General features: G+C 40.9%; 2 protein-coding genes across 2 annotated transcripts; both read right to left on the reverse strand.

The window, feature by feature from the left end:
• Positions 1 to 1,606: 1,606 nt before the first annotated feature.
• LOC115192383 (transmembrane protein 165) lies at positions 1,607 to 6,644 on the reverse strand. Its single transcript, XM_029750808.1, has 6 exons — positions 6,273 to 6,644; positions 3,888 to 4,116; positions 3,556 to 3,731; positions 3,256 to 3,438; positions 2,877 to 2,982; positions 1,607 to 2,553 (listed from the first exon to the last, which is right to left on the reverse strand). The coding sequence occupies exons 1-6, from the start codon at positions 6,417 to 6,419 to the stop codon at positions 2,477 to 2,479; spliced, it is 918 nt and encodes a 305-aa protein (XP_029606668.1). The 5' UTR covers positions 6,420 to 6,644; the 3' UTR covers positions 1,607 to 2,476.
• A 647-nt stretch (positions 6,645 to 7,291) lies between these two features.
• On the reverse strand, positions 7,292 to 10,526 carry srd5a3 (steroid 5 alpha-reductase 3). Its single transcript, XM_029750807.1, has 5 exons — positions 10,287 to 10,526; positions 9,888 to 10,042; positions 9,564 to 9,755; positions 8,524 to 8,655; positions 7,292 to 7,635 (listed from the first exon to the last, which is right to left on the reverse strand). The coding sequence occupies exons 1-5, from the start codon at positions 10,505 to 10,507 to the stop codon at positions 7,376 to 7,378; spliced, it is 960 nt and encodes a 319-aa protein (XP_029606667.1). The 5' UTR covers positions 10,508 to 10,526; the 3' UTR covers positions 7,292 to 7,375.
• Positions 10,527 to 13,354: the final 2,828 nt, after the last annotated feature.

Below are 13,354 nucleotides of genomic sequence, written 5' to 3' on the forward strand. Positions count from 1 at the left end.
CAGTGCAATACTTGAATGAATGTAACTTAATATCGAACACCAACATAGCTGTGTAAAAACTGGTATGCATAAAGAAATTAATAACCAAGTGTTTTAACAGAACACACACCTCAGATTTTAAGATTATTTTTCTATGGCCAAGCTAGACCTCAGACAATATCTACTATAGCTATCTTTTATCACTGTAATATACTGCTATCATGGTGTAGAAAGGGAAAGCAAAATGGAAAATAAATCTACCTAATGATTTACCTCAAATGAGAAAGGAATTAAACAAACTGTGACATGCGTAAGAACTATTGATCTAATTTCCCCAAAACAGGATCGGCTACTTGGAGCTCCTTGATAAGGACTCATGAGCTCATGGTTATGCAAAGGTGTATTGAAATGTTGAAAGGAATCCTTATTTAATAGCATATACTGTATGTCCCCACCCCATGTAATTGGTTTCAATTGCCAAATAAATCTTATGAATTCTCTCAATGTGATTTGAGAGGAATGCTATATTAATATATTGGATCATCTCTAGGATGACCACACATTGATGTTCCTTTTTCACGTTTACCAGAAGTATCAAAGTAGGGATCTCCTATGTTGTATCTCAAAAGGCTACAATAAGGTAATTCAACCCAGACTATATGCTAGATGTGGGGTGGGGGAAAATATGTTTTTAATGCCCAATGTAGTGAATCATGTTTAATGTTCTGTAGTTCTGATGTACACACTAGAAGTTCTGAATGTTTATCAGTGTTCTATCATTTAATCTTTGTATGTGTGGCGTTCTTTGCAGAACACTCGTTTGGCTCATGAAATTAATCTGTTCAGTACAATTTCCAAAAAACACCTGGAACTGGAAAATGGTTTATCTTGGCACAATTGAGTCATAACCTAGGGCTGTGTTCCACTTTTTACATCAGTTCTTGACCCATAATTACATTTAACCATAGATTTAGGACAAGTAGAATGGACAGTTTGTAGTTAAATGCATTTCATTCAAGCAATGAATTCCACAACCTCCGTCTAGTTCTGCGACACCCTATCAGTTGAACTCAAAAGTTCGAACACATTGATCGTTGAGGGTGCTCAGAAATCAGTGGAATGGACCAATATGATATTGATATATTTGTTTGGGAGTTTCATCCCTTGGAACCCCGGAGTAGACGTAAAAATGAAAAGTGCATTTTAATGTCCGTTCTACCCTTTCTATTTCAATGGTGCTAACCATGCTCTGCAGCATAGGTAAATTAGATTGTGTGAAAATCCTGAGACATTCTGAAGGCATTTTGCATTTTAATGGTGCTGTAATATCACTAAGGAGTTTGCTGCTATAAATTAATTTCGAGAGCCAGATCATTCCTACATAAACGAAACATAATGGAACCTTTTAAAGCAAGCAGTGCTGCTTGCGCCCCTTATTACATTTTAAAATGAATAAAATGTTTTTAATTGAGAAATCCCTTGTTTTGGACATTCACTTCTGATGGACAAACCAGAAGGCAGGTGTCAATTGCTTCTCGCAATTTTCAGCAATCACTCATATCCAGGATGACTTAGTCATTGCATAAAATGTAGGGGCTAGATAAGAATGTATAAGGTAAGAAACCAGTCTTGGCATGACAGGTTTTATTGAGTATTTACATTAATCAGGCTTTAACAATGAAGTGAATATCGCAAACAGCGTACATGTACACGCTTGGTCGGTCATCACAGGGTACAACTTGTCAAATATTGACAATGTAGTGACATTTCCCTGTGCACTTTAAAAAAGTATATTGTCTACAGTACCTCAGCTAAAAAAAGAAAATGTTAACATTAACAATACCAATCTCTCTGCTCAAAAGTTGTAAATAAATACCATAACCAACCACTTTCAGGAAAGGTATAGTAGACAATGGCTCAGGTCTCAAAACATGGCAGTGAAATTTAGGAAGAAGCTATGAAGTATTTTGTTCCACGATTTCTTCATCAGTAGACCTCACACAACCTCTTCATAAACCGTTGTAGCAATTTGAGTGGTAGATAACGGACAGACTGGCCCTCCATGGGACTGCCCTGGAGTCAGCGTTCAACCAGCAGTGACTTGGCTGCTCAACAACACTGAGCTCATGCTGAAGAGGGGAGGAGAGATTCCATCCACTCAGTCAATGAATGAGCTGCTCTTAAATCATAATATAATAACGGAGGATGGGGAACGAATTAATAAAACAGACCCAAGCTCAGTACTGACAGGCCTGAGGGAGAGGTAAGTCTTGTCCTGTGTGTAAGCCACAGGATTCAGACCGGTGAGGGATCACAGACTCAGTAAGACAAGAGGGCAACATTCACACAGACACACTCACCCATTAGAGTCCCATTCTAGAATATTCTCCATATCTTAGCCACACCATAAGTACAGTACAACTGTCATACACACAGAGTCAAAAGAGTACAGCCTCTCCAAATACACATAGTTGAGCTTTACAGGTATGTACTCCAATCAGATTCCAGCATCTGGCTTGACGAAGAGGGCAGAGAATGCAAAGGCCAGGAACATTATCCCACCAACGATTGTAACTGAGGAGGAGAAAACAGAGGTCCATAACACAATTCCAATGACTATTAGCTACATTCATTACAGTATAGGCCAGGGCTCTCCAACCCTGTTCCTTGAGAGCTACCCTTCTGTAGGATTTCGCTCCAACCCCAGTTGTAACTTCTGATTAATCGAATCAACCTGCTAATTATTAGAGTCAGATGCGCTCGATTAGGTTTGAAGCGAAAACCTACAGGACGGTAGCTCTCCAGGAACAGGGTTGGAGAGCCCTGGTGTAGGCTATGACCACAACTAGGAACACATTTTTGAAAAATTATTATTCAAGTGAGGAAAAATATATCACCAGTTCTGACAGAGATCTTCTGTGCAATCATCCTTCCTCCAACCACAGCCAGTCCTGTGCACAGACAGTGTCCCAAAGTACCACCCACCGCCACTCCAAAAGGATCCTGAGACAGAGCATTGGTTTATGATCCCTTTAAGCCTCTCACAGAACCAACAAGTATCACAGTGCAGTAGAAAAAAAATGCACAACAATATTACACGTACACAGCAACCCTATATCCTGATCTTAATCATGAACTCTGACATTAGATCCACAATGAATGCTTTGCAGCCACACCTCAGCATTTTAGCTTGAGATCAGTGTAGCATTTGCCAGCATGTGCCATTTTTACTAGGCAAGCAGACTCAGAATCCATAGTGGGTCTGTCAGGACTCACCTCCCGGGCAGCCAAGATGATGGTGGTCAGCTGAGAGCGGTCTCCCCACTCTGCAAGGAAGGTGAGGGTGAAGGCCTGGATGAACACAGGCGAGATGAAGTTGTGCCATTTCCCCTGAGGATGGCTTGACCCTGAGCCCAACTCCACATCTGAAGCCCCGTTCACCAGCTTAGACCGCTGGAGCTATAGGAAATAGGAATACAAACCAAACAATGAAACACTAGACCAAGAGTTACAGCAGGGTAATATGAAAATTCCCAACATGCAAATGTAGGTGTGGACAGTGTGTGTTGTACATACCTCCTCATCCTTCTTTTTAATCTCAGCCTGCACCTCCTCCAGCTCCTCCTGACCCTCGTCTGGACTCATTTTCAGCCCCTCTCTCAGCATGCGAACACCAAAGATGGCGAACAGAGCCGTGGACACGTAGTATGTGTAGATCCTGGGGATGATGGTGGTGGCATAGCCAAACATCACTGAGAAAAACACAAGAGGGACTTAGTAGGACGAAGGACGGACTGTACAGAACCAAATACTCAGGGGGACATTCAGACAAACCCAGGACGCATCCGCATATAGCACCTCCACTAATTGGGATACATGAACAAAATCCCAACAATCCATCCACCAACCTGAAAGGCAGGTCATAACGCCAAGCGCTAGCATTGCCCCTAACAGCACAGTGAGGCGGTTGTAGCGCATAGCCATGATGGCAGCGATGAAGAAAGTCTTGTCTCCCAGCTCAGAGACAATGATGACAGAGATGGCAGCAACAAAGGCATGGATGAAGCCCAGGTCACCAGATTTGCTGGAATCATTTTCACTGACCTCTGGGCCAATAGCATGAGCAGTAGGTGTTTTCTGTTGAAGGGGGAAACAAATGTCAGTTCAGTTCCACAACAGGTTAGCCATGAAAACCATGTTTTAATTTGTATTTCTGTACACATACAGTATTAGTCAAAACGTATCTTTATTTGTACAATTTTCGACATTGTAGAATAATAGTGAAGACATCAAAACTATGAAATAACACATATGGGATCATGTAGTAACCAAAAAAAGTGTTAAAACAAATCTAAATATATCTTCAAAGTAGCCACCCTTTGCCTTGACAGCTTTGCACAATTTGGCATTCTCTCAACCAGCTTCATCTGGAATGCTTTTCCAACAGTCTTGAAGGAGTTCCCACATATGCTGAAAATTTGTTGGCTGCTTTTCCTTCACTCTGCGGTCCAACTCATCCCAAACCATCTCAATTGAGTTGAGGTCAGGTGATTGTGGAGGCCAGGTCATCTGATGCAGCACTCCATCACTCTCCTTCTTGGTCAAATAGCCCTTACGCAGCCTGGAGGGGTGTTGGGTCATTGTCCTGTTGAAAAACAAATGATAGTCCCACTAAGCGCAAACCAGCTGGGATGGCTTATCGCTGCAGTGGTAGCCATGCTGGTTAAGTGTGCCTTGAATTCTAAATAAATCACCTACAGTGTCACCAGCAAAGCACCATCACACCACCTCCATATTCACGGTGGGAACCACACATGTGGAGATAATCTGTTCACCTACTCTGCGTCTCAAAGACACGGCGGTTGGAACCAAAAATCACAAATTTGGACTCATCAAACCAAACCCACGTAGACAAAGTCTAATGTCCATTGCTTGTTTTTCTTGGCCCAAGCAAGTCTTTTCTTCTTATTGGTGTCCTTTAGTAGTGGTTTTGTTGTAGAAATTCGACCATAAAGACCTGATTCACACAGCCTCCTCTGAACAGTTGATGTTGAGATGTGTATGTTACTTGAACTCTGTGAAGCATTTATTTCGGCTGCAATTTCTCAGGCTGAGGCTCTAATGACCTTATCCTCTGCAGCAGAGGTAACTCTGGGTCTTCCTTTCCTGTATCTGCACTTTTTTAAATTATTTTATTTAACTAGGCAAGTCAGTTAAGAACAAATTCTTATTTACAATGACGGCCTAGGAACAGTGGGCTAACTGCCTTGTTCAGGGGCAGAACGACAGATCTTTACCTTGTCAGCTTGGGAATTCGATCTTGCAACCTTCCAGTTACTGGCCCAACGCTCTAACCACTAGGCTACCTGCCGCCCCAACCTGCCGCACTTGAAGAAACGTTCAAAGTTCTTACAATTTTCCGGATTGACTAACCTTCATGTCTTGAAGTAATGATGTACTGTTGTTTCTCTTTGCTTATTTGAGCTGTTCTTGCCATAATATGGACTTGGTCTTATGTATACCACCCCTACCTTGTCACAACACAACTGATTGGCTCAAATATATTATGGAAAGACATTCCACAATTTCACTTTTAACAAGGCACAACTGTTAATTGAAATGCATTCCAGGTGACTACCTCATGAAGCTGGTTGAGAGAATGACAAGCTGTCATCAATGCAAAAGGTGTCTACTTTGAAAAATCTAAAATATTTGTATTTGTTTAACACTCTTTTGGTTACTACAAGATTACATGTGTTATTTCATAGTTTTAATGTCTTCACTATTATTCTACAATGTAGAGAATAGTCAAAATAAACTAAAACCCTGGAATGAGTAGGTGTGTCAAAACGTTTGACTGGTACTGTATATTGGAAAGTGTACAGTCTGTCTCATTGAAGCAGGTAGTCAAAGTCACGTAGACAAAGTCATGTAGACTGGGGGTATAATACAACTTGGTAGTTATTAGAGTTCAACTTCCTGTTCAGTTTTTTTTTTGTATTTGTTGTGTTCATAATAAAAATGTTTAAAAATGTAATAATTTTAATTTTTTACATTTAACAAAATTAGAGTTCAACTTCCAGACTAGGACAATAACCCAGCTAACCATGTTTTCCACCTATGGCATGTCCCCAAAGCACGAACCCAGAAAGAGGTCAAAGTAACCGAGTGAAATAGATACTGGTGGTGACTTTACACATCATCTTGCTCTGGCTATGGGAACGTAACGACGCTCGCTAGTTAGCATTATTAGCTATGTGAAATGCTTTCCGAGTTGCTAGCTAGCTAACTACCTCTTGTTGCGGTTGTTCTTGGACTGGTTTGTGTTCCTCCTGCATCCCAGAAACTCCGGCTGACAACACCGCGACAACCAGGGGCAGCAGGACACACATCACACTTCTGTTAGCCCTTCCATTCCTTCCGCCGGCCAGTAGATACATTTTAACAAAGGGAAGCAAGCAGATTGTGTTAAAATGCTGATAATAAAGGCAGTTTACATAAGCGTATGAGTTAAATGATCAAAATCACTGCCCCTGACTGCGTAAATCACTCGATATAATTAGCTAAACGTAAACTACATAGCTAGTTGGTGTTGGTAGAAAAGCTTGCCGATTGAACCACTGAGGATATAACAATTTCTGTTTTTGAGAATAGAACTCATACGGGATTTTTAAATTGTGAACATGCTACCTGAAAAACAGTAAACCACTAATGTGATTGGATCGCTAAAAGTAGGACGCGTATGTAATCTGCTAACGTAACTACTGTGCAGTACTGTCATTGGCTACTTCAACTGTCAATTTGTAGATGTCATGGAAAATGTCAAGTTAAAGAGACTTGCAAATGCAAACCAATAGTGGGAGGGAAGCAAATACAGCGAGAGCAAGAGGCTCTATGAAACTATACTATATAGTAGCTACACTTTAATGTAGAGTAATACAAGTGGTCAAATAAAGCAATTCAAATACTGTGATGATTTAAAAAATGTTGGAAGACTTTTCTAAATATTGATGTCATTACTACTATTTTAAGTTGGGTCCAATCTCAGGATATGGATACCGAAATGGACACCAATGCCATTCATTATCTAGTGGAGCTGCTGCTGCTGTCAGTCACAGCATAAACTGGGCTAGGGCCTGGCGTAAACCCTGCACCTTAATTAGTCACCTTATGTACGGAAGCCAAGGCACTCCCTTATCAGTCCTTGCCAATGTACACAAACGATTTCCGCTGTTAACAATGTCCTCATCAATCTTGTCCTGTTAATTTTTTTAAATCTATTCTATTAAAAAATAGATATTCAATGCAATCATTTCAACAAACAAAGTCTTTAGATTTATTTTTCTGGAAAATGAAGTTGTACAAAATAAATCACATTATTCATATCAGGCATCAGTTACAATAAATAAGGGAGGAATGCTTTGCGATGCTGTGGGTAAGACTGAAACTTGCTTGTGTAAAACTCATGACAGAGCTGGGCGGCCAGCGCCTGGTTGAAGAGCACATAGAGGACAACGAGCCACCAGGTGAGAGCGTGACTTCCAGACACAATCCCCAGAGACACATAGATCAGCAGCTCAGCTAAGTAATGAGGACAGGAGACCAGCTCAAACCAGCCTCCACTGGGAACCCTGTGGGCTAGAGTCTCCACTGTCCCTGCAAAAGAGGAGAACAAAACACAAGAAAAAATGTATACAAATTATACAAAACATATTCATGAGGGGAAGCTAAAAAGATGTTAACCAAATGAGTCCCACTGTATCGTTGGCACATTTTGGACTTCTAACCCCTTTTAAACAGTGTGTTTGAGCTAGAGACTACTGGGTTTTACCATTGGATTCGTCTATTTCTTCTGCATCCGTAGTCTGTGTAATTAACCGGGGCTGAGCTAGAGTAGTGTTTGTGAGACAAGGGTGGATCCCGAAGGGGCCCGGGGCCGGGTCTTTTATACAAAAACATATACAGAGTCCGAATGGTTTGAGCTACAAAACTATTAAAAGCTTTCCATGAAAAGTCGAGACTCTCACGAACACGCAGATGTTTTGCTCTTTGACGCTCACAAGCCACACAAGAGTCGTTAGAGTGTAAGATGTTCTTCTACAAAGAAGATCATAGGAAATCCCAGGACATAGTGTCTATACTGTAATAAGCTCACATAGTTGCTGTCAGAAACACCACACAGTTGTCACTGACTATTTGGATATTCATTTCCCAGTGAACAAACAATTTCTGTACTTACAGCATTCATAAAAAATATAAACATTTTTATCAGGTTTTTGCTTTGGGTGACCTTTTTATTCACATTTGTCAATACAACTCGTGAATGCTGTTTGTGTCAAAGTGTTTTGTGTGCTACTTGTAGCCCTTGTTGTCCTGAAAAGAAAATGGTAAAACACTTCATTGTGAGGCCTGGACAAAAAAAAGCTGATTTTTGCTGGGGTCTCGGGACTGATAGGGTTAATGTGATCAAACATTTTCTTGCCGAGTGTCCTCTCGGAGTCATTTTGAGCTAATAATTGAGACATCTGATCTGCATGACCTCACCTGATCCTCCAGTGCGCAGTCTGGCCAGCAGGACCAGGGAGCGGTGCTGCAGCAGAGAGGCCCAGGAAAAGAATACAGCTCCAGCCACATGGTACCACCTCAGCTGGGAGAGCAATGGGAAAGCAGGGCTCCCTACCAAAACAACACCGTCAGTCTGGCATCAGCAGCATATCAAATCATATCACAATTACATATAATACACTGAAAAAATATATATACGCAACATGCAACAATTTCACAAATTTTACTGAGTGACAGTTTATATAAGGAAATCAGTTAATTGAAATAAATTAATTAGGCCCTAATCTATAGATTTCACATGACTGGGCAGAGGCGCAGCCATGGGAGAGCATAGGCCCACCCACTGGGGAGCCAGACACACCCACTGGGAGCCAGACCCAGCCAATCAGAATTATTTTTTTCTCCCACAAAAGCACTTTATTACAGACAGATATACTCCTCCATTTCATCAGCTGTCCTGGTGGCTGGTCTCAGACGATATACAGGTAAAGAAGCTGGATCTGGAGGTCCTGGGCTGGCATGGTTACATGTGGCCTGCAGTTGCGAGGCCGTTTGGACGTTCTGCCAAATTCTCTAAAACGACGTTGGAGGCGACTTATGGTCGAGAAATTAACATTCAATTCTCTGGCAACAGTTCTGGTGGACATTACTGTAGTCAGCAAGCCAATTGCATGCTCCCTCAACTTGAGACATCTGTGGCACTGCACATTTTAGAGTGGCCTTTTATTGTCCCCAGCACAATGTGAACATGCTGTTCGATCAGCTTCATGATATATCACACCTGTCTGGTGGATGGATTATCTTGGCAAATGAAGAATGCTTACTAACAGGGATGTAAACACATTTGGGTACACAATTTGAGATAAATAAGCTTTTAGTGCATATGGAACATTTCTGGGATCTTTTATTTCAGCTTATGAAACATGGCACCAACACTTTACATGTTGCGTTTATATTTTCGTTCAGTAAAGATCATCAAGCAGTATGTGAATTGTGAAGGAATACAATACAAAGCTCACCTTCTTCAATTATCAAAGGATCCGAGCACAGCACTGTCAGCCCCAGTAAAATGTAGTAGCCCAAGCCAAATATATACTGAACAATGTGAATGACCCCATCAGAGAACACGCTGACCAAGTGGCACTCCAGTAGTCGTCTAAGGGAATGAACCCACAACAGCACCTGCACCAGCACAGCTGACACCTGTGGAACTAAAGAAAACACGAGTCAGTATTCTACAGGCAAATACAACCTAATATGAGGAGTTGGTCTTACCAGGTGCCAACACCGCAAGTGAAAACAAATGAGGCAACCATAAAATATCCCAAATCTGGAAAAGTTACCTTGCCTGACTGCCACTGGTCCACCAGTAGTCAGGAATCCCAATATGTCAGTCAACCACGATGGGAATTTCTGGCCCCATACAATCATGTGAAGTGACAGGACAATAAGAAAACCGTTCCAGACAACAGATATTGCATAGAAGTGCCAGAACCATCTACAAAGAAGAGTTTAATTAAAATCAGTAGCCTACAGTCAGTCAAGTGTCATCATCATCATCATCATCATCATCAATCGGGGCTCTAGTCTTGCAAAGCCATTCGAAATCTGGACTTTCGATCAGCTGTTACATTACGTTGTGCTGATAAACGACCACCCAATAAAGTGAATATATGGTAGTGAGTAATTTAAAATATAGTTGAAATATGTTTTCCCATTTCCTCAAAAGTGCCGAGCATTACCTTTTTGGGATATCAAAAACACGCAGCCAGTGGTCTCGTTTCAGTGGTCCCTTGGTTTTACCGTATCGGATTAGATCCTGGAATAATATATACAGTTTTGAATGCTCACATCCAGTCGGCAGGTAACGTGAAAGTCTGTGGACACAAAAAGCTAAGAGAAAGCATAAAGCCAAGGATAACCATAGGAAATCAATAACACAAAATCCTAAAAGTGTTGGCATTGTTCGGTCAGGCACTCAAAAACCTCCGTCTGGAAACACCAATGGAGCATTCAAGTTCCGATGCACAACTGCTGCAAAGGGACAAGTCTCGAAAACTCGACCCCACACCGACCCTTGACAACGTTGCCTAGGGTCGGGGTTTGAAGACTACACAGGGACAGTCGTGTATTAGTTAGTTCATCAGATAATATATTACTGATATAACTGATCCAATCAATAGATGATAAAAAAAACAACGATTCATTAATGTGCTGTTGATGTTACAGGTGTAAACAGCAGGTGGCAGCAAGAGTTTGGCCAGAAGACCTCTGATAATGTATTTTTTTACGTTCTCTGCCTCTGACAGCCTCTGGCTTGTCTGCTCGAGCCACTGCCTGAGAAAACAGCTCAGAAAATCCACAATGCAAAATATCCAAACTGTCATTGACTCAACCTTATATTGGCTGAGGTGGGAACTTTCATTGAACACATTCATTTCTTGCTTTCCTGTAGACATTTTTATTTCAGCTTTGGTACAGCAAATGTAGGCAGAACCATGTTAACTGTTTCTATACCATTTCTTTCCTTTAAGGGCCTTCTGTTGGAGGCGGTATGAGAGGTACAGCAGCTCCAGCAGTCAAGACCCAGTCCGAACTCTAGATATCAAAGTGAGTGAGGGCCTGTGTTTATGTAGAGGACAATGAGCCACCAGGTGAGAGTGTGACTGCCAGACACAATCCCCAGAGATACATAGATCAGCAACTCAGCAAAGTAATGACAGGAGACCAGCTCAAACCAGCCTCCACTGGTAAACCTGTGGGCTAGTCTCCAAAAAAAAAAAAAAAATGTACACAAATTACACAAAACATATCCATGAGAGGAAGCTAAAAAGATGTTAACCCAATGAGTCACACCGTATTGCAGACACGTTTTGTACTTCTTACCCCTTTTAAACATAGAGTGTTTGAGCTACAGACTTCTGGTTTGTACCATTGGATTTGTCTATTTCTTCTGCATGTATGTAGAGTCCGAATGGTTTGAGCTACAAACTATTAAAAGCTATCTATCAAAGCTGAGACTCTGACAAACACACACATGTAACATTCTCTATGACGCTCACAAGCCTTGGCTTCTGACAACCCTAAATGAGAACAGGAGAGGGATGGCTGACAATGGCTTTGTTGGCAGATGGTTGCCTCTCTACTGGAAAATCAGGGCACGTTGTTCACAGAGCATAATAACAAAATAACAGAATTTACAGAATCGTGGTGTTGTTGTTACTCGACTGTGTTGAGTTAATTTCCGTTAACTCTGAGTGAAAAAGACATGGGAGGGGCCTCATTATCGTATTTCCCTGCATGCTTTGTTGCAGGTTGCTTTTAAGAATAGTTTGTTTTAATATTTATGTTTCTGTATGCACATTGATTGATTAATTGATCTTATACTGCACGAAGATAACTAACTTTTTTCTAAACTAATCCAATCTGTAAATGGTTGGACTTATTTCACAAATTATTGAGATGGTGGTTCAAGTTTAGATGGTTTAGGTAGTCTCATTTATCAATCTTCCTTACCTTGGTAGTCATTCTAACGGCAGTTGCGGGTGATGGAAAGGTCCAATTGTTGGCTATCCTAACTCTGCCTGAATTCCAATTGGAATTATATAACACTTTGCAAGGCAGCAGAATGTGACTGCCTGTTGTGGCCTGCAAACCAGGAGTTTAAGACCACTGTGTAACACTGAGTTGTCGAAGTATGGTATTGTCATAATTAATTACATTTTTATGATAAAATAGTCACTTTGGCACTCACTTGGTAAAGGTTACAGGATTGAAAGTCATTGAATGCAACAATCATGTCTCCATCACTAGCAAATACAGTCATTGGTGACACTGTTACCTCTATAATTCAATCGAAAGGCACCCTGGGAAAAAACATATGCAAATAAGGCTTTACACCCTACAGTGTTAAAAGAGCACTCCAAAACCAGTTAATGTAACACCTCAGGTGTTAATTCCATACCACTGAGAAAGTTTAACAGCATCAGCTCTAATAAAATGTTAAAAGGTCCCAAACAGTCATTCTGATGTAAAATAGTCTTTTGAGTGCCAAAAAAATCACCCATATGTTTTTTGGGGGATAGAATTTTTTGTTTTTTAGAAAAAGTACTCTTTCCTCTCATGGCTTACTACCAGAAAGTTTTAAAAGACAGGCTGAGTGGGCGGGGAGTTTACATTCATGAGCTCGCCTTTTCTGACAGCTCTTCGAAACACTTATGTCAAAAAACTTTGATGCAGTAGGCAGTGTTGTGGTAAAATCATCTCAAGCCAATTTGGTGATGCACAAAGCAACTCAAACAACATTGAAATCCCCCGTTTCGCATGTTTCTTGTGATGTGGTTCACAGCAGCACTGACGGATGTATTGACTTGAAAACTGTGTCAGAGTTTTGAACGACACTTCACCCCATTTTGTTCCATGCTGGCTGAAGACCTAGCTAGCCAGTAACTAGCTAAAACAAAACACATATGAAAGGGAAAACAAGCTTACCCTATATATAGGGTAAACATGTTATTATATTTGCTGACACCCTACAGTCAAATTTTGGCATCAGTAGAGAAGCTATCTAAATGAAATCAAATCAAATCAAATGTATTGGTCACATACACGTTTAGCAGATGTTATTGCGGGTGTAGCGAAATGCTTGTGTTTCTAGCTCCAACAGTGCAGTAATATCTAACAAGTAATATCTAACAATTTCACAACAATACACACAATACACACCAATCTAAAGTAAAGGAATATATAAGAATATATAAATATTTGGACGAGTAATGTCGGTGGAGCATAGACTAAAATACAGTAGAAT

This window comes from Salmo trutta, chromosome 4, assembly GCF_901001165.1.
Source record: "Salmo trutta chromosome 4, fSalTru1.1, whole genome shotgun sequence".
NCBI lineage: Eukaryota > Metazoa > Chordata > Actinopteri > Salmoniformes > Salmonidae > Salmo > Salmo trutta.